Below are 24,672 nucleotides of genomic sequence, written 5' to 3'. Positions count from 1 at the left end.
GGCTGGAGATGAACTCACACTGAACTTACAGAGGATGAGCTACACCGAGGCCCATTATAAGTTAAAGAAAGATTATTTTTAAACATGAATCATGCAAAGCTACTCTAGCAGAAACCAAGAAAACAAATACAGAGCTGGAAACGAGCATAAGGTCCCCTTTAACTGCCACAACGTGATTAGACTGATTATTACACAAGTTTACAAAATACTGTAATTCCAGATGGCTTTGTGCAATCTATTCTGAGATTTACATGCTGAGCCCACCAATATAAACACATTAATGTACCGTAAAGCGTAAATTCAAAGAAACCCAAAGATGTGCAGTCTGTCTTGTATTTTTGGTTTGCAGTAGCTGAGATTACTGCTCCTCCTTTGATTTGTAAGAAAAGTTTTATAGCTTCGAGTTTTATTTCACGACCTGTAACTCATTAACTTTTAAACGCTATGATTTTATAATTTGCATTCCCATAAACCTGGAAACATTGTAAGGTCTCAGAGCAGGACTTAATACTGACCTTCTGACTTTATAGCTCCGCTTTTGTCCTCTTTCGGTTTTCAGATTTTCTTTTTTTGAATATTATTGATTGGAGGATGTGATCAGAATACAAACTGAGAGAAGAAAGCTCACTGAAAGAAAGAAGTAGTTGGGCACTCAAAGGGACACAAACGGTCCTTCTTTGCTCTATTTAGAAAAGACAAAAAAGGACCACTTGTTCACTGCCATGGCAACTGAAATAATTTAATAAGGAGAAGAGACAGATGGAAAGCTCCAAACACAGACTGAGTGCTGCAGTTAGGTGTGTGAATAGCCCAGAAATGTCCTGTATTAAGATGACTGCAAGAAGGCCAACTGTAGCACATTAATGGGGTGATTCCACTATGACCTCCATCCTAATCAGCTCCTGATGCTCACGGTGAATTATGGTAGCCTTTTCATATAGACAAAACTGTAAACTTGCTTATAAAGTTTTGTGTTTCACATATTTTTCTTTTTTCTGTTTAAAACAAAATCACTACTTTTAAGTCAGTTTAGTTTCACTTTGTTTACAATTTCAGTTTTTAGCGCTCAAAGTCACAGATTTCCTAGTCTCAGTAAACACACCAAAGCTGCCACCCTCTGTGTGTTGACTTAAACTAAAGACGTCCACAGATACATGTTTACATGGAGTCTATGCTTGATCTATAGTTCAGTTAACTCAAACATTTCCCAAACTTTTTGCTTTTTCTTTAGTTAACTATATAAAAAAAAGCCCTGAACCACAGTTGAGATTCACAGTGGTTCCACAAACTACACACTGAGCAGAAGCTCATGAGGTCAGGGTCATGCCTACAGCAGCAGACGCCATAAAAAACGTCTTGAGTGGTTTTAGAGGAACATTTCCGTCTTGAACAAAGGTTAGTGTGAGACAACCTTGCAGCAGGTTTGATATAAAGAACAAAGTACATGTTTAGCAGTAAGCAGGAAAAAGCCTCCTGGACAATGATGACATCGCTCACTGCTTTAAGTGACTCGAGTCTCAAATTTCTCCAAGTCTACATTATTAGCGAGAACTGATGTTACGCCTTCCTTCAGCTGTAAATAAAACTCATGTTGTGTAAATACATGAAGCAATTTGAGCATAAGAAGCACTCTTCAACGACTGCTCTGGCTTCCAATACTCAGTTCTTCTTTTTTGTTAATGTCGCTGCTCAAACTGCTCTCCTGTGTCTCCTCTGCAGCTCTGCACAGCAGAAGGATGCCGCAGAGGTATGGTTACACAAAAATCACATTTTCATTTCCAAAACCTCGATCTTGGAGTCACGTTTGAGCGCACAAACACAAAACTGTTTTATTTATTTATTTGAATTAAAACTTTTCAAATTGTCAAAGTTGCCAAAATGAAATGAATGACTGTAAAGAAGGCAAGACGTCACCAGTTTAATGTTAAGTATATTATAAATTAAATGTGATCAACTCTACTCCAGATTAGTCTTAATATTGATTAAGAAAAACGCTATATACACCCACCGGCAGCTTCATTTGTCCCACCTTGTCAATGTGACAGGAGTGGCATCTCATACGGTCTTCTGCCGCTGCTGTCACCTTTCTGCTTCACAGTTTGCCGTGTTGTGAGTCAAACCAGAGCAGAGACGCTCTTCTGCATTGCAACAAGTGGTTGTTTGTATTGCTGTTGCATTCAAATCAGCTCAAAGCAGTTTAGCTAGAAGTAAAAACGTTCTTTTCCTTTTTTAAAGTATTTTATATATTATACTAAATATTTTAACATTTATATTTAATGTTTCTTATATTTTTTTTAACATTTTTATTTATAACTCTCTGTTTTGGGTCCAGTTTGGCACACATTGCCCTGTCCCCTTGCTATCAGGCTCTGAAAATTAAAATAAAATAAAATCAGTAAAAGATAGCAGCAGTACCAGGAAATAGAAGTCTCAATATAAAATACGGCTTAACCATTTTAAAGAAACATTATATATTTTGCAGATCTTCCACTCTTCCCTAAGAGAGGAGCTCCAGGTTACGTAAAGACAGCATTACATTAATGTTTTATGATGGGAGTCCCTGTGGTTTTACACTTATGAAGAAAGCAGTTTCCTATGGCCGATGGCATCAGACAAAAACCCTGACTTACAGTGTGCTTTGTTAACCACATTTTTTAATGTTTCACTGTGACTTTTTCCTCCATTCCAATTTCTTACCATCATATTCAGTGTCTCAACAATTTCATAATAGTAGATGCTTTTTAGTCCACCTTCCGTGACTGCTTAGCTTGCTGGTCTCACACCAAGTATCCAAAACAAGGATAAAACACTAACTTCAGCTGCATTTTGTCATCCAAAAGAATGAAATGAAAATAAAATGAGCACCGTGGACTGAACTAAGCAGCTGACACTCATTGAAATTAATATTTCTCCTTGCTATGTGGTTTTTTTTTCCGAGCAGATCAATGAGTTTGCTCTTACCAGAACTGGCAGGCTCAAAGGCTTCCTGCTCCACATCCATCTGCTCGTAATGGAGGATGCAGACCCGCCTGTCTATTTGGTAGAGCAAGGCGGGACACAGATACGCAAACTGGCGGGGGGAGATGAGCGAGTCGGGATTGAGGCCGTAGTAGGTGAGGAGCTGAGTGAGGTTCAAACACTGGAGTGAGAAGGTGAGAACATGAAAATATAAATAAACACAGGGAACCACTGAAAAACATTACAAATAACAGAATCACTTCTTGTAAAGTCAAATTTCACTCAAACACAATGTGAGCTGCAGCAAAAGACAGATTTTATGTTAAGGGAATTTCACTTTGGCAGTACTGACTGATCCAAACATCCACGAGGAAAGCCAACCATTCATTTAAAAATGCTGAGAGAGATTCCACACACAGAAAACCAACACGATATAATAACTTAAGCAGTAGTGCAACAACAAACACTCGACTAAGCACTGATAACTTATTAGAACAATAGCATTTAAATAAAAATCTGGTTTCTTGTGTCTGTTTATTTAATCCTTCTTGTTTTTTGTCCTTTTGTGAAAAAATACACATTTATTACAAACAAGTGGACTGTTTTCAAGGCTTTCAGATTTCCCAACACTATATTTAACTTCATCAGGGGGTTTATGTAATAGTTTTAGTTTGTCAGTCTGTTTTTTTTAACAGGATTGCTTAAAACTTTATGGACAGTGTCACATGTAAATTTGACCAGTTAATTGTTTTGATGTTCCCAAGAAGATCAAAATCTAGTCCAGATTCAAATATCCTGCTGGATCCATGGGCTCAATTAATGTATGACTTTGATGTTATTTTTAGAGTTTGCAGGAGTAACAGATCAATAAAATAAAATTAAAAAAAATGGCACAGGCTACCAATCAGAAAATAGTGGGTTAAAGATGGGGGAAAGGAAGCTTCAACTACTTGTTTGACACAGCGGAGGAGCTCAGAATGACGCAAAACTATCACAAAAGTTAAAAAAGCAAATTGGAAACCACAACAGGTGCATTTAATAAAAAAAAGAAAAAAACAAATAAAAAATAATCTTACCTCCTCATGCTGATGGGTTAATCCACCTGGATGACCAGCTGGCATGGAGACTGGCAGAGTGGGCACGGGAAGTGCCCCCGGTGCCTCTCTCTTATCTTTATGAGAGTGGCTGTGACCATGTGTGTGGTTATGGTCATGAGTGTTGTCATGGTCGTGGTCATCAGATGCAGGTGTGTGAGAAGATGCGGTTTTGTCTCGCCCTCGCTGTCCTCTGACTCTTCCCGGTTTCCAGGGTTTCTTGGGTCGGTTTTCTGTCGGGGTGGGCTGCAGCCTCTGGGGCACCTGAGATGGCTCCAGCTTTTCCTGGTCGAGGTGAGTGCCGCCTATGTCTGTGTGCACTTCATGAATATGATTGTAGTCATGTTCATGATCACTGTGGTCGTGATCAGGGTGAGGCTGAGAAGACAGGTCCCTGTGGTTGACCTGCTGGTGTTTGTGCTCTTCATCATGTGTGTGATTGTTGTGGTCGCCAAAGTGGTGTGTGTCATGTTGATGGTCATTCTCCTCTACCTTAGTGTGATTGTGATCTTGTTCGTGATCATGTTCGTGATCATGTTCGTGATCATGTTCGTGATCATGTTCGTGATCATGTTCGTGATCTGTCGGTCCAGCAGTGGTTTGGCTGCACCGAGTGGGAGCTCCTTCTGTGTGTGGATGCTGAGAGTCTTGTTTTTGGTGTGGACGCATCTGTGTGGTGTGACTGTGCCGGTGGCCCTGGCCGTGGCTGTGGCCAGCGTTAGTGGATGAATGTCCGTGCAGCATATCCAACACCTCGAGGTGGGCTACATGGTCATGGCCCAGATCCTCATGATCCAAACCTACAACCTTCACTTCTCCCAATCCCAAGCTAAACAACAGACTCTGAAAGCCCTTGAAATCTAGCCGGTCTTCCTGGCCATAGCGCCTGAAAAGCTGCTGGATGTAGAAGCGCTGTTCCTCCTCAAGAGCATCCCCAGCGTGCCCACTCTTGGACCCTGGGGACTCTGTGACCCCTCTCACGTATGGAGCCTCAGAAATCTGCAGGTCGCTGTGAGCGCTGTCATGATCATTGTGGTGATGCCCATCGTGCTGATGGTGGTGTCCTCCTTCATGGCAGTGGCTGCACTGATGAAAGAGGAACGTGAGCACACACAGGAAACAGAACTTGGTGTGCATGTGGACTCTCATTGTCCCCTCAATTCTCGTCACCTGCAATAAATAAATAAATGGATAAATAAGTAAAAGAATAAGACCGTGACAAAAGCACTGAACTGATCTAAAGCCTGGATTCCTGTTGTACTTGCCTGTTACAGCGTCAGGCTCCCATGGAGCTAATGCATACTTCTATGGTACACTGTAATGTAAATTCTCCATAGATGGGTCTGCGTGGTCTCACAAACTAAGCAGACATGTGGACATCAACTCATGGACACAAGGGGAAGTGTAATCTAGCCTTTTTAGTCCCAAGTAAAACTTCACAATTAATCTTTTCTTTTAAGATAATCAGCACCATTGAGACTATGCTGATTAGTGCATCAGCAAATCAATCTACGAGAACAAATAAAGGCCTTTTATTTAGCTTGTAAAAGTGTAATGTATTTTGCATCTGTTTGTTTTCCTTTGTTCTTTGAAACGTATGATAAGTTTGTAGTGCAGTAAAAATCATTTTAAAAATAATGTTGTTATTTCACTTCTTGAAACCCATTTTAATATACTTGATATAATTTTGAGTCTAATGAGTTTTAATTTGTATTAATTTATGTGGCTACACAACATGTTTGATCATAAGTTTTAAAAAAAAAAAAAAATCATACTTATTCATTTGGAATATTATTTTTTGCAGTGAGGATATATTTCCTCATTGTCACCAAATCACAGTGAGGATCCGAATCTTGATTTATTCATCTTTTACAAAATATGTATTTATATGCAAACAAAACTTATTTAGTTAGTTTCCTGTTACTGTTTCCCTTGATTTGTTTCTTTGGATAGCAGCTTTGATTAAACAGTCAACGATGATTAAATCACCTCAATGAGACTGGTTACAGTCAACAAACAACACACATTAATTATGGTCTGTCCTTAGGTAAGAACAAATAAAAACGGACACAGTTACAGTTTCACAGTGAAACTATACTTTCTTGCAATCTTTTTCAAAATGTGGCAATGCAACAAGGAATAATAAAATCTTCCAGAATAAAAGCAAACAACCAAATGTTATTGGTCTATGTTACATACGGGAACACCATATAAAATAAGTAAATAAATAATACAAACACGAGCCACTAGTATCAGATTACACAATCCTGAGATCATTAAAATCTGTGATCGATATCAGGCCTACTAACACAATAACACACTGACATCCTCCAGTTTAAAAGTTCACATACAATGTTAGACACACACAAAAAGATGCGAGATAAAAAGCTGGCACACCACAGATAAAAAGACGATTCAAAGCTGCTACCTCCAGCTTAGAATAACAGATCTAATGACTAAATCACAAAGCCTTCTGGAGCATAAATTTGTGTAACAAATTGCTTGTTTTCCCCCTACTTTAAAATGCCTGAAGCAGCAGTATCATTCCAGTCAAATGATCCTCATAAGGTCTCTCGTGAAACCCGTGGGTGGGTGATGCGAGAGAGGAGGGGTGGAGAGAAATAAAGAGAGGTCATATGAGGAATACTGCTGGATAATGGTGCGATGGCACACAGAAGAGACCAGACAAATGTGTGTAATCGCTCCTCCACACACTTCAGCTTGTTAGTAAAGTTTATAGAGGATTTACAGCATGCACATCATGAGGGAATAGATCTGTGTTGTGCAGACCACAAATACTGTCGTAGACAAAGAAGATGATAGATCCTTCTCACAGCTGTCAAGGCTACTAACAACAGACTGCACACCGTAGGCATGTGTGAGAACCACAAACAAAGAACATCATAATTTAACCGCATTGATTTCTTTCTGGATATCCACAAAACAGCAAGAAATATCAAAATAGAAACTCAAAGGAAAGGAAACAGATCTGTGCACAAAAACTTTCCTTGGTTATTAGTATAAGGAGAATCTATCCAATGACAATATTTTATCTTAGGATGATGCATAGTTTTCCTTCCTATAAGATAAAAATATCTCCTTACATGCGTAACACAGGAGTCATACCCACAACAAAAAAAGCCTTTTAAATCTATGCACCCAACCAGTGACGCCTTCTGATACAAATATATTTCCACTCAAATTTATAACAAAAGGAAAATTCTAGAAGAAGCCAATCAACATAAAATCAAAGCCCTATTCATTCATCAGTGCCTTGATCACTGTCCAGACAGCATCAGTAGCTTATCAGCCAAAGACTATTAGCTCATAATGGAGTTTAGAATCAGTGTGTTACAGACTTTTGCAATATAATGCCATTTTTTGTTTTAAATGAACACCATAATTGTTGCTCTCTGCACCAATTACAGTAAACACACCCAAACCTCTACAAACACATTTAAACCGCATTCAAGCAAACACCTTCAAAAGGTGGTTAAACATTTCAAAACCACAAAAAAAAATTCAGTTACTTAATCCCAGCTTCACTCTGAAACTAAAATCAAGCCAACTTACCACAGTGTGCTCTTGAATGAATGGTGTGTGAAATTTGAATGAGGGCGTTCTGACTCAAGGTTGCAGTAGTTAAGTGTGGTTAGAAGCATACTTCGCCGCTGCCGGCAAGACGGTGTTTATAAACATGAGACAGCAGTGACCTATGAACCTAACAGCAGATAGGTTGGGGCAAAGCAAGACCTATTTTTAAGAGCACACCCTCTCAGCAGCAACAGAGCCTGCAATGTCTCCTGACTGGAGTCTTTGTTGTGCTTGGCCTTTATTGGAAACAACAGAATCTCTATCGAGTGCTACAGTTTAATTGTGTGTTACAAAAGCTAATGTAAAACGTAAGCAAGACAAATCAATTTTAAGGGATATTTTTTCCTCTCTGGAATTTTTATGTTCACATATACATGAATTTAATATAAAATTGATTTCACTGAGCGGTCAGAGAACTGTTTAATCGCAGTTGTTTCAGTACATGTTAAGAAAATAATCCTATTATCACCAGTGTTTCCCACACACACACTTTACTTCGGTGGGCTGCTGAGGTGTATAAACAGGTGCCTATGTACCTTGTTTGGCAACTCATATTAGAAATCTATCTATTCCTGTCTGAGAGAACAGAACCAATCAGACAATCCTCTAAATTTGTGTTTAAAGCCCCAGCTGTCATGTTGTCCCTACAGGCTGTCTTGCTAGCCAAGCTACTGTTGTGGGAATCCTTGATATCATTCAGCTGCTTTCCCAGAGAGGACATTGTCCCACGCTGGGATGAACTCCAACACTGTCTTGTACTGCAGCTGGTCGGTAGATCCACTATGAGCTAGATCCACTAACAGAATCTGAAGCAACCGACACCAGTTTAAGCTCAAACACAGAAAGTATGTTGTATGAATGATTTGCAGAGGGGAAAATAAAAACAGACTTGTTACCCACCAAACAGATCTCTGCCTTTCAGCACAGGTAAGTCACTCTTTGCCTTAAACTAAATGTAGACTACGTGTTCACAAGGCAATTTTGAGCCAAGAAAAACCCTGACACATTTCCCCACATCCCCAACACAGTCACACACAGAACCTGAATCTGTGGGAAATCTGATTACACAGCACACTGCAGTAAGTTTTTCACTCACCAAACACTTCTTTGCCTGCTTGGCCCCCAGTCTTGGTGTAATTAAATGGGGGTGTAACAACTCTTCTGAAACTTGCACCCTGAAAAAAAAAAAAAAAAGGGAGGCAGAGAAGTGAGAATCAGTCTTTCGCATAAAGAAAAGGTGATGAAGCATTATGGCAGTAACAAGCTCAACAACATCTAGGCGTAGCTACATGGTGGAGGGTCTCCACTTTGATGACCTAAGGATTTCCTGGTCCTGCTGGCTTCATCAGCTGTTGACCTGCACTGAAATGGTTCATGGCCCAGTGTGAAGCAGCGGTAATGAAAATCAGCACGACCATATCTCTACTATGTTTCTTAGGTGGAAAAGAGTGGAGTGTCCAATCATAGTCTGGGACAAGTCAATGCCCCAAGTATCTCAGGGTCTAGTTCATGAGTAAGACAGAATGGAGTGTGAGAGTGACAGACTAATAGGTGCAGCTATATTGATATGTTGCGGTGGAGAAAAAGCTGAGTGTAAAACCTTTTGATTTACCGGTAAATCTGGGTTTGTACCCTCACCCATGATCATGAACTCTGGGAGAATGAGGTTCCAGATACAAGCTGCAGAATTAGTTTCCTTCTAAGGTTTGCTGGTCAGGGTTGCTAGATCTGCTGATCCTCCACCTGAAAAGGAGCCAGTGGAGTTTGTCCACCTCTTCCAGACGGCCCACCATCTAGGCAGATGGGCAAGAAGAGGTGGCCAGGATGAGGGAAGTCTAGGCTTCTCTGCTTGGACTGCTGTTGCAAATTGCCTCTATCATTCAGATAAGTGGTAAACAATGGAAGGATGGGTGGAAAAATCAGACTTCATGGACATATCTTCTGGGTCTGAAAAGGAAAGTGTAGCCCAGTGGCAAACAGATGGAATTAGAGACTGTTTATTGTAATTATTATTAAAGGTGTTTTATTCTGTTCAGTTAAAAACACTCATGATTGGAGAGAGACTCTAAAGAAAAAATCCAAATTATTTTGTATGGAATTGCATTATTTGTTTATTTTTGTTTCTCAAAGGTTATTTGTTGACATGGATACAAATGCAGTCCAACCAATGGGATTGTATGTCCCGCCTTGTTTTTTTCTATTGTTTGGTTGCGCTGCTAAGGCTGTTTAGACCACACGCGCCATAGCTGTACCTGTGGGGAAAACGTGGTAGCTGTTGAAACAGCGAAGCTGTTGGTGTCTGCTTGATTAGCCGCCAGATTTGGATAGCCGAAGCTAGTTTTATGAATACGAAGTGCTTTGCACTGGTGAGTAACGAAACTGTTGTAGCCGCTGATCGGCATCCTGAAATGTTAATGTTGTTCGCTTCAAAAAACAAACGCTAATGGTGACGGTACTATGCAAGTAGCTAGCAAGTGTGCTAGTAGCTAGCGAGTGTGCTAAACGCTCACTCCCGTTGTTCAGCGTTAGTTGAGAACTTATTAGCTGTTGTTAGGTTAAGGAAAAAAACAGTATGTCTATCTGTTGTATTGAAATGTTTTGTGTTACTTTTTATTCATCACTGTTGTTACTTGACCGTGAGCAGAGTATATTGAGTTTGCTGCTTTTAATGAGCAGTGTGAATTGCTTTAATGATTGGCGATAGCTACATTGCCATGTAATGAAAACGTTTAGAATTTGATTAGTTGTACAACATTAGAAATTGAAACACATTTTGTTCATGCTTTATACTTTAAAACAGAAGTGTTGTTAGTTAAGTGTGAACAATGTTCATTTGAAGTAATTCTGACCTCACTCTTAGGTCAGGTTTTTTGAGTTGGAGAAAGGAGCCGAGACTCCCCGGAGAACTTTGGATTACAGACTTTGTGGAAATCCGCAGAAGAGGAATAATTTTCCATTGAAATGGATGGCGAGCCACAGCCCATTTGGAATTGAATCTTGAAGTCTGGTTGCCTGAACTGTGGTAGGACAAAACAGTGCAAACCATACATCGATCGTGGACTGAACTCACACCAATAACTCACCAGATCACCAAACAGGCCTGATCTGGATCCTATTGACACTTTAAAAGACCCGGGTCTAACGTTCTTTTCTTTTGGGTATCTGTGCGCGCACACACAATTTTGGTTGTTATTGTAAATGCAATACAGTGCACAAATTTCAAATACAGTTGAACTATTGCTTCATCATTTGCAGTTGTGTTTTCATTGTGGTTACCCATCCTCTGGGCTCCTGTCGTTCCTGAAATCTTCTGATTTGCCCATTGTTTATATATTTTGTTACATACTGGTTACAAAAGCCCAGCTGAAAATGGCTTAAACCCAAATACCTGCAGGGAGTGACTTTCCTTGCCAAACGACGTACTAGAAATGTGTTTACTGAGATCATAGAATAAGGTAACTGGAGATTAGTTATATATAAGCTTCAAAAGAACAGCTCATGGACTCGATGGGGGGGAGCTTTCAAATTTCAGTGATATTCATAGACAAATTCATTTTGTAGACTTTGGTCTTCAGAAGGAGACACAAAGCCAGCCTGCAGTGTGAGCCTGTAGTCTCACAGTTTCAGTGCTCATAACATCTGGTTTCAGAAAGAAAACATGACAATGGCAAAAACACTCAGCTTTTACAAACCAATGGATAACATCACAGTGATGGCCATCTTTTATATACAGTCTAATGTAACCTGCAACATCTCAGTACCTTCTGCAGGTGACCCAGACCGTTGTACTACTGCATAATCTGTACTTGATCTTGTTTCTTTAGATATTTATACTTTAGATATTAAGAATTTGGGAAAGAAATTACCTTGTCAATGTAAACCTCTAGTGGATAACCAGCACAACCTCTGGCCAATTTGCCCAAGGAACTACAACCATTATAGTGAGACAATAAGTCCAAAAATAGAGCAAGGCCACATCGAGGCAACAGAATTAGATCTTGAGTGATACATATTCCCCGAGGACGATGGTGACCAAATTTAATCTTTACACCTGAGGACAAATGGATAAATCTCACAACTAAAACAGCACACACAAAGACAGAAATGTGCATTTGCATTCTTGTTCTCAGATGGTGTGTGCGTGCATGGTGCAAGAAAGAGTGGATGCACTGTTAACTTCTTTTATTTAATAGTTTTTAGTTAACATTGCTGTTTGCACCTTCTTGTGATTGCCAGACACAGCAATAAAAAGAATAAGAAAGAAGTGTAGTTTCACCGAATGTGAATCTGAGACATTTACCAGAGAAGCGGCGAAAAGGAAATGGGTTTTTTATGTTCTCAGCTCTGGGATCACAAACAGAAGCAAAACGACCGAAAGGGAAAGGCTATCAACTCTAAGGTGACAGAAATTTAGCTTAGCCAAGGGAAGAAAATTAAATCATTACGCATCAGCGCAGTAATTTATAGTACCCATAATCAACAATTAAAACTTAGCCACTGAAAGCCATTTAGTGTTTACTAACTGCACATATTAGCACCACCTGTATTAATTACCCGTTTTGACTACACTGTACAATATTAGGCTTGACCTGACCAAGAAAATGGTCTGAAATCTGACTCCGTTTATATGGTGGAAATGTATTTTTGTTTTTCTATAAATGTTAATAAATCTGACATCAGAACATGCCAAGAACACCACCATGTGCCCTGACCTTTAAAAAACAAACCACCAAAAAAAAAAAAAAAAAAAACATGGCTGCATCTAGGGCTGTGCGATATGAAAAAAAATCTCATATCCCGATATTAAGACATCTATCGTCCCGATAACGATATAAATCACAAGAATGTAATATTTTCTGTAAATTCTGTGACTCTCGGGCAGCTCGACTTAGTGAAGTGTTTCCAGCTGGGCGGCGTACCTGGAGTCGAGTGTTTTAACCGATGCATGAAACGATACATTTTTAGACGTAAGTTGTAACACCCGCCGTTTTCTTTGTAAGTATTTATTACACAATGTGCTGCGGGGAAAAGCCTGTTCTAACGTTTGAATCTAAGGTTTATTTTTTAGCACCTGACGGCTCTTTTTTGCTTCTCATCCGTAAACGCTCTGCATACCCTTTCATGTGATTCAGTTTATTTTGAAAAGTCTCAACAGGATCTTGAACTTTATTGTGAAAGGTTAATGTGGAAACTAAACCAGCGGACACGCGATGGTTTTGCCGTCGTTGTTGCTAACGACAATGCATAAAAACAGGCGCTTGTCCATCTGTAGTGTGGTTATATTAAAAATAAGACAAAGAGAGAACTTTAGGAAATTAATATAGCCACTACAGTGACCATCAAAACCATGAAAAAAATATTGCCCTAAACAGTTTATTTTACAACACCACGAAACAAACGATAGCGTAAAATGAAACTATAGACGATTTTATATCGTTAGCCGATACATATCGTTATATCGAACAGCCCTAGCTGCATCTGGATATTTGTAGCTTAATCACCAGGCTGGGTGGCTTTTCTTTATCACCTTCTGAGATAAAAGTGGTAAATGCCCAATGTGCTTACATGACCAGTATAAGGCAATACACCAAATGAAAACTGTTGAATATTAAGGCTGTTCTTCCTTCCCTGAGGACTTCAGAACACTGAATTGTGCCATTTATGCGCCCCCAAGGAGGGGAAAGCTACAACCCAACTGTGCATCTGCAACATAAACCAGATGCTCCCATCCCCATTTTAAAACCTTTTGACCACTGGCAGCTTTAAAGTCTCACCCTGACTTTAAAGTGTATCTAGAAATCTCTCAAAGAGATGAACAGATGAAGAAAACTAAAAAAAAAACAAAACACCACAGCTGAATTCACTGTTAGGTTCTTACGCATGTTTGTTTCATAAGAGGAGCAAACCTCTTATTCTGGTCCACCAACAGCACTCAAACCCTGAAGGGTTTTACTTAAGCACACTTCGGTTCATAAGTCAGCTGTGTGTAATATTAGTTTAGGTGAGACTCCAAACGACAATGGTGCTATATTATATTAAAAAAGAGACACTCTGAGCATAACTACTATTGTTCTACAACACACAAAATTAGAGAACATCTATATGGTCTAATAATAGTTTATCTGACTGACTCCTGATTCATTCTGCAAACTGGAGCTACCATATGAGTAGGAATGTGTTATCTCATTGCCAAATGACTAAGCCGTACAGCTGAAAAAGCTAGCATTATAATACTTATAAATTAATCTTTAAAAACATGTCCTCGTTTCTCCTCAAAGTTGCTGATAACTAAAGGAATGCTGTTATTTCTCTGCAGGAAAAAAAAAAGAAAAACCAACTTTGACCCGTAAGCTGGTTCATATGATTCTCACACGACCATACACATACCTCTCATCTCGGCATGAGGTCGGTGTCTGCAGGGAAACAGGAATGAAGCAAAACATAAATTCTGGTACCAAAGACATGTAAGTGAAACCTCTTGTGCTCACTGTTACAAAACAAGTATATTGGTTTGTGCCAACAAGACCAATAAAAGAAAAAATTTAATAAGAGATTTGTGAGGCTGGGAGAGATATGCACATGGGTACTTTGTCACACTGCGTATTTGACTACAACTCCTTAGAAATGTAATTCTACTTAAAAAGCAATAAATGTACACATGGTTTCTCAAGTATTGCAATATTTTGAGCCCTTGAAATGTGATAAATCCCCCCAAAAGTCAGGCAGTTTTACAGACCTGTGATGGTTACATCAGAGCGGATTAAGCCTCCACTTTTTGATCCACACCAATAAGCCGGGAAGCTACATAACTAAAACCTTGAGCCAAGTGGGGAATGGGAACAACTTTTTTCTTGAGACAGGAAAAAAACAACATGTCAGAGAAGAGGGTTTTCTTAGTAAGGCCTCAGGCCCACATAAGAGGGCAGATGTCAGCTGCCACATGGACAAAACTGCCAGCAGATGGTCTGAGGAAAAAATGAAGGACCACAGTCACAGTCTGGCGTGGCAGGAGAGGAAACATATGACACACCTGAGTTTAGGTCATGCATCTCTGCAGACAATCACCAAAAACAGCAGGGAACATAATAGGTTGTGAATTGTTTTTTATCTCACACATTACTGCTGTCCTAAGCAGTCATTCAACAGTGGTGAGACATTACAGCACTGACACACAACAGCAAACTGTTACAGCCTAGCTTAACTGCCTCATAAAGCACAAGCAAGCCTACACTTTGCGGTTACAGAGGGACTACTTTCGTCAAACCGTGTACAAGCATTTACCAATGTTATTGGTAACAACAATGATAAAGGTAGTCATCTCAACAGGTGAAACCAGCAATCCTCTTATCAGAAGTAGCTATTCTGTATATGCATCATAAGAACCATCTCACCATGAGCTGCAGTGCAGGTTTCATTGCAGCAGACTCAGCACAGGTGGTAGGTGAAGACTACTACAAACTGATCCCAAGGTACTTTGTCAGCAACTGAAAAACATGGTAAATGAATGACCAAGAAATCCTTCCAAAAGCCCTTAAATGTCCATGTAAAACAAATCTGAGAAAACAAGGTTGGCACATGCCATATGGTTAAACCCCAGTATCCCACTGGGATTTGAAAATAGGTTGTCGGCTTCTGTGACACCTTCAGGTTCACATGTAAACAGACCGCAACTCCCCTTAAACTCCTTGCAGTCAGAGAGCGTGACAATGCTGTACAAGCATAAACATCTTTTCTGCACGATGCCACTGACTCACGCGTACACTGATGCTGAATTTGCTGTTTACAGCCATGGATTCTGCAGGAAAATTCAAGAAGCAGCTAAATGACACGAGGTTGCTGTGGTGAGACGCAGGTGCATGGCTGATGCTCTGTGGCCTGGAAGCGTGCTCATCACAGTGCAAAAACAGATTCAGACTGCAGTGCTGGATAGTGTACATACAAGTGAACTCAACTATCAGCAAAGGAATACACAATGCAAAAAAGACAACAAAATAAAAGAAATATAGAGTGATCCTTACCTCTGATTTAAAAGTATGCCCAAAACATTTGAACAAAGGCACAAATTCACGCCGGACAAATGCAGAATGTGGACCGCAGCACTAACATAAGTAACAGGTTGACTGTTTTGAGGCTTTTGAGTCCAGTGATTTAACTAATTTGTGCAGAGAGGCGGGGAGGCACAGAGGGGGAATGTGCGTGTCTGCGTGTCTGAGCAGTCAGGGATCGACCACCTGACCAACTACTTGGTCATAGATGTGTGAATGTGTGCATAGATGTGTAATACCAGGACATTCTGCCCATTTTATTATTTGACTTTTGATGTAAATTAGTTACTTGCAAACCTGAAATGAACCAAATGCCCCCTAACAGTGTTGTCTCATATCTGTTCATGAAAAATTTAAAAAAACAAATAAAAGAATTTAAACTCCTGTACCTCCTGATGTCTGCACCACTGACCCAAGTCATGTCTACTCAAGTTTTTCTTACACAAGACTGAGATTAGATTAGTTATATTTATTATCATTTCACACATCTTTGTATCTGGGGCAACTGGAAGACATTAGAAACATTCAACAACAGGCTCCAAAACAGTAACTTTACTTTAGCACAACAACGCACATGTAACACACCTATCACCTTCCAAAGCACACAGGACCCACAGCACTGTGTTTTTCTCAGCACAATTTTCTTGGACACTTAAAATCTTACTGAGTCTGCAATAAAGCAGAAGGTTCAAATACTTTCTTAACAACTGCTAGTTTTAAGTCACCTAGTCAGCTAACCACAAAAGACACTTAGCTTAATTTTTTGAACATACTACCTTGTGATACTCAAGAACACACTAATCCTCGTCACTGGGCTGATGGTGAAACGAACAAATACCAGGACCTCTGTGTGGACGCTCTTCAGTTACAACATGGCAGCAGTGATACTCTGTGCGGAAGCCTTTGCAGTACTGACTTTACCACAATAAAGTATCTAAACTTTGCCCTCAGCACAGGTGTTGTTTAACTAAAGGTAGTTCAACTCCAGACAGTGAAAGTTAAAGCCACTGGAAAGACTTTATCACCCAAATCAGATTCCAAGGGTATTGTTACCTGAAGCTAAACTAGAAACTGAAATCAGGTGTTTAAAAAAAACAAAACGTAAATGGATAAGGAAGAAAAAAACTAAAGCAGAATTTTGCACTTACAGACCAACTGCAATGAAACATACACTTAGCCACTCTATTGCACCGCACCATGTTCTGCATAATTTCCTGATTTAATTACAGTTAACAGGGAAGTAATGTAAGTAATTAGTAAGACTAATTTTGTGGTCAAAGTAGAAAAAAAAAAATCAAGTGACAACGTTAGATTTAAATCAGTGGCTTATGGTGAAACAAGAGAACATTATGGCCAAATGCCATTTTAGTAATTACACTGCAGGACAAGCCTTACAGAAAAAAAATAGTTATAAACAAAAAAAACAAAAAAAAAAAAACCACACAGGCTACAAATAATGTACAAGCATTTATTAGAGAAAAATCACTAAAAGGAATTGTAGGGTTAGTCCCGGGCTTGTTAATCACATTAGTGTTTCCCCAGTTAGACAGTGTTGGCCTCCCTTTGGCAATTATTGCCCAGCTCTGGCACTCCAATTGTGTCAGCCAGACTTGATCCAGCCTTGGTTTTTGGTAAGTGGTGAGCAGGTCAGATGTGGCCCAAATGTCCTAGTTCATATAATACACACTCAGGACAGAAAATTTACTTTGTGATGTGACCAGTTCTTTTTTTTTTTTTTTTGGCGCTTGCCATCTCTGTATCCCAGTGTAATCCATAAATAAGCAACAAAACCATCTTCAAACACTTTCACATACATACCTGTTTTTTCTCCACACAGTAAGCAAACTTTAGAAGTTTAGCAAGCAAAACTGACACCAAAACACAATTTAAGCTACAGCATTCAAGCTAGTGTGCATTTGATGTGAGAGATAAATTTGGTCCCACACTCATAATGGATGAACTAAGAGGGTTCCCATCTGTACTTGCTGGAGCCAGATGGTTTTTGGTTTTTTTGTTTTGTTTTTTGGATTTTTTTTTTTTTGGGGGGGGGGGGGGGGGGGTTCCAGCACTGTTTCAATCATACATCTGTCTCTTAAAATTCTTCAGAACTTTTAGTGGTTCTTTAGTGCATTACAAAGCAGCACTTTTTCATTCAGCCCATTGAGCATTTAAAATGTACAATGATTCTTCTGTTTCTTATCTCAGTATCAGACAAACTTTGATTGTCAGCTGATCGTCTGACATTTGACTCTAGAGCACGCAAGTGAACAGCCCAGGGTCTTTGACTTTGTCATATGACCAAAAGACGTTTTGTGGCTTGTTCAGATGCAATTTTCCAAACCTTTGCATTGCTGTCTGCTTATTCAAAAAGAAGAGGCCTTCTCCTGAGAGCCTCTTTCCAACAAGTCATACTTGTTTTTTCTCATTGTAATGTCATGAACTTTAATGTTCAACATACTAAGTGGGGCTTATAGAAGCTAAAATGCATGTTGCTTGCTTGTTTTTTCCCCTAGTTTTTCTGACCACTGACCTTGGGGTGAATTGGTTGGTATGTTGACTTCTGGGAAGATGGACAACTTGAATGTTTTCCAGTTGTGAATAACTTTTCTCCATGTGGAATGGTAGACTTCAAATTGTTTGGAAATGACCTTAAAACCCTTTTCGCATTGAAGGGCAGCATCAACTGCTTCTCTAAGCTCAAAACTGATGTCTTTCCTCCTCAGCAGCGTGTTAACACACCTGAACGATCCAGACCACAAAACTGCCAAAACTTCTTTTAACAAAGAATCACATTTGTATTTGCTTGGTGGCACCTGCCTGCTACTTACCCTCTTAACCCCCACAAAAGAATTTCTACTTAGTTTTCCCACATACAGCTTCTAAACCTCGGCTTATTTTGTTAAATAAATAATGGCATAGTATAAAATGTTGTTTTATTCACATGAGGTTTCTTATCTAACGAGACTTTTTGTTTTGCTGTAAAAACCTTAAAATCAAAGGCCACACTGTATTCACATGACTGCATATGGCAAAAAAAGGTTTAGTACCTAAGCTTAACAATTACAGGATAAACAGACCTGTATTGTAGAGTAATCTCAGCCTTGGTTTAAGACTGCTGGTTTACAACAACCCATGTATTATAAACTCAAGCCCTTAAGTTTGAAAATCAGTGGTATTTGCAAACTAGAGAAAGTCTAACATAAGAAACAATTGCATTATGGGAATTACAGGATCCAACATAAGCTACTCTTATTAAGGTGTCTACACACTCTGATTTCAGCAATCTTATAAGTTCATCACAAGTTACACTGAGCAACACGAATCTAATAAACATGGACATCAACTTTGATGCAAGTACACTGTATGATGATAGCGCCCGTTATTGAATCAGGGCCAAGAACCACGGCTGTTATTTCTTTTCTATTTTCTACATCCTCTTTAGTTGGAGAACAAATTATACACACGTTTCTTCTTCGTCAGAATCAGTTTTCCTTTTTCACATTTTTTATTTCATTTCATACAGTTTCCTGTTGGTTACTAGCAGACCGGTCACGCATTATCCAAATTTCCTGGATGTCTTTGTAGGCAATGGAGCATAATCAAGAGTCCAATGAAATGTAGATAAACAGACATGATTCCACTATTTAGTCTATGAATAATGATCAGTATTGGCTAAAATAACTACGTATATAATTTCTGGGATTATAAAGGGCCACCAATGTGGTGCCACAACATTTGGGACTGCCCAAGACTCATCTAGTGTGTACCTGACTTTAGGGATTAAAAGTCAGTATATCCCAGGAGCCTTTCTTTATTCTGATCCTTCTAGTCCTCCTCACTCAAAGAGTATATCTGAACAAGGAACCACACTAAAAAGAGTTATTTAATTTAATTACCTAACGAAGTAGAACGCATATGTACAGAAGTGTGGACATCTAGATGCTAACAGGTGCTGCACTTGTGAGATCTTTAACCTACTCCCTTAATTGTGGTTGGTTTGGATATGGCATGTAATGCAGTGGAACCACATTGGGGTGGGGATGTAATAAGCCAACCTTTCCAGCTTTAGCAATTCAGCCAACGGCCTTAAGTCAGACCAAAGCACACCTAAATAAATGAGTGTGTATCCTGCAGTAGCTGTTTCATCAATTTTCCACCCAAATGTTACACATATATTTTAAGCAGAGAGTAAATATGATTCAGTACATAACTACATACTTCAATGTGACTCATTGTGTTACATACACCAAATAAGGCACTGTGCTAGGAAGTATTTTTAGCCTTTCTGGTTACATAGAGATGTGAAACTCAGAGTTGCATTAAACTTCATGACATCACTTTCATAGTGCCCACATTACAACATTACATAATATTTTTAGAAGTGTTAGACTAGAAGCTATTTTGCCACAAGGACCATGACCAAGGTGAAAATCTAATAAATTTGTTGAATTTGTCTGCCTCAAACTTATTACGTTTATTCGTTTTTCTTCCCCCTTAATTTTTTTAATTTTCTATAAAGGTTAGTTTCAATTATTTTATTTAATTACTATATCATAGATGGCATTTGTCAAGTGCAAGATTTAGGGATTTCAGATTAGGTATTACAACCTTCCAAACACCACCAGCCACACACTCGGATCCTTGCCAGGTAGAACTCGCTGTGTTAAAAATAAATAAATAAATGAATTAATTAAATAATTAATTGATTCCCAGTAATGAACATTTTTCCCCTTTCAGGATTCCTTATAGGCAGAAATGAAATGCCAAAGTATTATTATACCAACTTAGTACACTTTAAAACTGCAACTTAATATTGAATGAACTAGGTTACAGCACTGCCGCTGGACCGAATGTAGAGGAAACACACGCACGCAATATTTTACTCAAGCTGGCTGTTAATCAAGACGGTCAAACATGGCAGTTGCAATTGCAATAAAATCAGCACTGCAAGAAAAGTAAGGGGGGGGGGGGCGTTTACTCCACTGCATCCATTTTAAGCTTTAGCTATTAGTTACTTTGAACATTTAGTTTTTTAAAACAAATATCCAATCGTTATAGTAGTACAGATTAACTTAAATTAGTTTTACGCGGGTCAGTAAACTCTGCTGGCAACAGGAAGAAAATAAATGTTGGACGCTGAAAAGGGGATCACTGATTCAACGAGACAGACGATGAGAAAATGAACAAATGCGCGGACATTTCACCCGGATCACGATGCTGATTTCAATTAAGAGCTTATAAAAAGACTTTGTGGTGATGCTCAGAAATTTAGTACAATAGAGTGAATATTTATAGAGAGGGAGGGTACTGTTTGAATGCCATATTTGCATATCACCAAATGCAGTCGCTCCACAATGGCAGCTCCCCACGCATGCAGTGTTCAGCAAGGTGGGTGAAAGCCGTGTAATGTCTACAAGTTCAATAAAAATCAGAAACAGACCAGTCACACAAGTTAAACTAGGGAGAACCGTCTGCTGTTGAGGAATCGCAGTAAAATCGCCAATCACTCATCAATAAACTGATCAGAGGGAGGGCTGAAATCCGCACGTGGTTCGAATATCAGACTAAGCGTGCTACACTTCCGCGTCCTTGAGACGTGATTTCAACACGACAGCGTTAAAAGGCACAAAAATGAACACTTGAAGTAGTCGCTTATGTTCAAAACACCGGAATACCTCACAGAGGTACTATTTCAAAGCCCCTCACTCCACAGTCAGCCCGTTCTCGGAAGGCTAACGCTAGCCTGGAAAGGAAGACAACAATCCAACCAGCTAACATAAGCTAGCAGACGACTCACAGGAAATTAGCTCACAGTCTAGAAAGACCAACGATATAAAGAACGGTGTTATGTTTCGTTACAAATGTTCGCAACAGCGGCGAACAAAATCCACGAGCCGTGGATAACGCTGCCCGGGTCCATGTTGTGGGAGTGAATGATAACAAATGGGTTTTTTTATATAGTTACCTCACTCGAGTGCCGTGTGCATCTCCTCTCCGCTCGTTACCAAAAAAAAAAAAAAAAGTCGTCCAGCTTTACGTGAACGCACGAGAGACCAGCTCATTCACCAACGCCTGCTGAGAACTTTACGTGGAGTTCGTGGGGGTGGTCCTTAAGTCTACGTAAAGTGCGCAGTACACCAATGAAAGCGCTGACGTTTCTTTCCGCCAAATGGTGTCTGGTCTGTCATATGACTGTCTGAGGAGTTCACGTTCTTTTTTCCCTCAAGCTGTTTGTAAACAAGAACACGGCAAATAATTAAATATTACAATTATTAACGTTACACTTAAGGGAGACGAGGCGCAAATTATAAATAGTTATTATTATCTTACTTCATAAGAAATATATGCGCAGTAAGTAACAGCACAATTTCAATAATAATAATAAATATTAAATAGCAAAAAGAGTTTAAAAGCAATCAAGTTAAATTAAACCACTGTATCTTAAATAAAGTCAAGTCAAAATTATATGGTTATAATCAGTTCATTGATTTTACCTCTGCTCTAACTTTATAAAACAAGTTTGTGGAGCATTTCACCCTCTTTGTTATATTTTCTTGGTCTAGTCAAATGACTTTCAATCACCAATAGAGCCAAAGTGACCATTAAAGGAACCACCAAATTGTGACTGGGTGACTGGACTGTCATATGACTGTCTGAGAGAGATCATGCTCCTTCTTCTTCTTCTTCTTCTTCTTCTTTTCCAGGCTGTTTTTAAACAAGAAAACCATAAAGGAATTATAATTCGCAATTAGGAGAAACCAATGGCAATTTCATACTTAATAATTTATTTGTTTATAAGTTACAATAAGCAACAATACGACTTAAATTTACAAATACAAGTCTTAAATAAACTGCATATCGCAATGTTTCTGTTACTTATTTGTGTAAGAATATAATGAAACAGTTTGGCCTTTGTTTGAAAGTCATGAAATATGTGTGTCTGGCAGTTCATCTTCTTCTCTGACATTTAGATGAACTTTGCATTGGCTGTTTCTTTCTGCCAAACTGTGTCTGGGCTGCCACATGACTCTAGAATAATCTTCTTGATTATTTTTTACTCATTTTGAAAAAGAATACTTTACATTCCTTAATAACTTATATATACTTATATAGGCTACAACAGATAATTAGCAAAGTGAAAGTGTCTTGGTGAATATAATTTTTAAAAAAAAACCCCATAATTGAGCAGTATGTATATTGTTTTTAATAGATCTATAACCGAAAAAGTTAATTCCTTTTATAAGAGGTTTCAGAAGAAGAGATGGGAACTGAGAGAACTGTACAGCCAGCAACAACCTGAGAGAGTGAACAAAGCCTTCATCAGATGAATACACCCTCTAATTTTAACTCACATCCTCATTACTCGCGATCACTGGCTGTGTCACATTAAGGTCAACACCTTTGCTCTGACAACAAACATGCCATGATTACAGGGCGTTAACAGTGTATGACAAAGTGTTCAACTGGAGTTTCTAGTTTTGTGTCAGTCATCCTTTTCTATGAAGTGAAAACTACGTCTTAACATTCTGTCCATTTTACTTTAGTCTTCACTTGCTACACAAACATCTCAGTGGCCCACACCAAACATTCAAAGCAGTCACACAGAAGCACAAACAAGGGGGTCTATTAGAAATCTCATTTTATATATCACACAAAATAACCATCAGTCTGAACTAAACGTGACAAAGTGGGAGCAGCTCTGCACTCCATCAGACAGGGAATGTACAGAGGCTGAATAAGCAGCTTAAATAAGCTGAATCTTCCTTTTTTTAATGTGCAAGTTCTTTATTCACTTTAAACAAAGACACAGCTTGTACTCCAGCAACAGAGTATTATAAAAGTACAGGAAGCATACAATAATAATAACAATAACAACACAAAAACGAGAGTGAAGCTTGCTAAGAACATAACTAAACAATTTTTGTCTTACAATAAACAACTTGAGCAGGGTTTTTTTTTTTTAATCAAAAGTCTGTGTGTGGATTACCACTGGGACATGAAGCCACATGACCATCAGAGGATCATAGCTACCGCTGAAGGCACAGAGGTCATGTCCTCAGCACTGTCTCTGGGAATCAGGGATTTTAATCACCTAGACAAGGGTTTATATTTATATTACATTAGAAAATGTGTCTCCTGATGTGCGCCTCAAAAAAGGAGAAAGAGATCTTTGAAGACTTACCTTCAAGACTAAGCTCAGCTGATTTAGCCAAAAGAGGATCTTGACCTTGGATATCACGCAGCAGCATTTATCTAAAAAAACAGAACTACATCTGGGTCTGGACAAACAGCAATCACTGAGGGAGTCGTTAATTTCCATCTTCACCAAGATATCTTGCAGAATACTTTCAGTGTGGCTGCCTGCCAGCTGTAGCTCAGCAGAAAGCTTAGTGATGCAGTAAAAAATGATCCCAAAAATAAAGTTACTCAAACCATTGGAGTTAAACTATAAAGCCAAAGGTATTTGCTCGTCTGCCTACTCAAATATATATGTACTTGAGTGACATCCCATTCTTAATCCATACGGCTTAATGTTGGTTCACTCTTTGCAGTTGTAAAAGCTTTAGCTCTTCTCGGAAGACAAAGTTTGAGGAAGTTTGGAGGTCTGTAACGACTGACAATGCAGAAAGTCGGTAACCACAGCCTGCTCTGCGATTTTACATGGTCTACCACTTTGTAAGTGACTTCCTGTCATTTCCAGTTGATTCTACTTTGTTATAAGACCACTAACATTGACTATGAGGTATTTTTACAGCTGGATTTTATGCGCAGAGGTGGCATCCTATCAAGGCAGCACACTGGAATTGATTGAGCAGCCTGCATGCCTAGGTGCTTGATTTTATGATTTTGTAGAGTAAGACTGCACAGATTGGAACACCTGAACTGAATGATTTGGATGCTTGAGTGAATCCTTTTGGGAATATAGTGTAATTGTCTGTAAACGCTCCCTTGAGCGTGATCCAGTTATAACATACTAAGTT

General features: G+C 39.1%; 1 protein-coding gene across 6 annotated transcripts in view; it reads right to left on the bottom strand.

Moving 5' to 3' along the window:
* The window catches only part of slc39a10 (solute carrier family 39 member 10), a 35,503-nt gene extending 13,718 nt beyond the window's left edge, over positions 1–21,785 (bottom strand). The window contains exons 1-5 of one of the 6 annotated variants that reach the window (XM_004559198.4): positions 21,657–21,692; positions 9,285–9,593; positions 8,743–8,821; positions 4,035–5,222; positions 2,962–3,139 (exon numbers count right to left, since the gene is read on the bottom strand). In XM_004559198.4, coding sequence (XP_004559255.3) covers positions 2,962–3,139; positions 4,035–5,201 — 1,345 coding nt within the window. In that variant the 5' untranslated portion in view covers positions 5,202–5,222; positions 8,743–8,821; positions 9,285–9,593; positions 21,657–21,692. The other 5 variants (XM_004559200.5, XM_004559202.6, XM_076875338.1 and 2 more) reach the window with 5 other exon arrangements.
* Positions 21,786–24,672: the final 2,887 nt, after the last annotated feature.

The sequence above is a fragment of the Maylandia zebra genome, linkage group LG16 (assembly GCF_041146795.1).
Source record: "Maylandia zebra isolate NMK-2024a linkage group LG16, Mzebra_GT3a, whole genome shotgun sequence".
Classification (NCBI taxonomy): Eukaryota; Metazoa; Chordata; class Actinopteri; order Cichliformes; family Cichlidae; genus Maylandia; species Maylandia zebra.
Note: the sequence above shows the minus strand (reverse complement) of the source record. Positions and strands in the feature narration are given on the sequence as shown.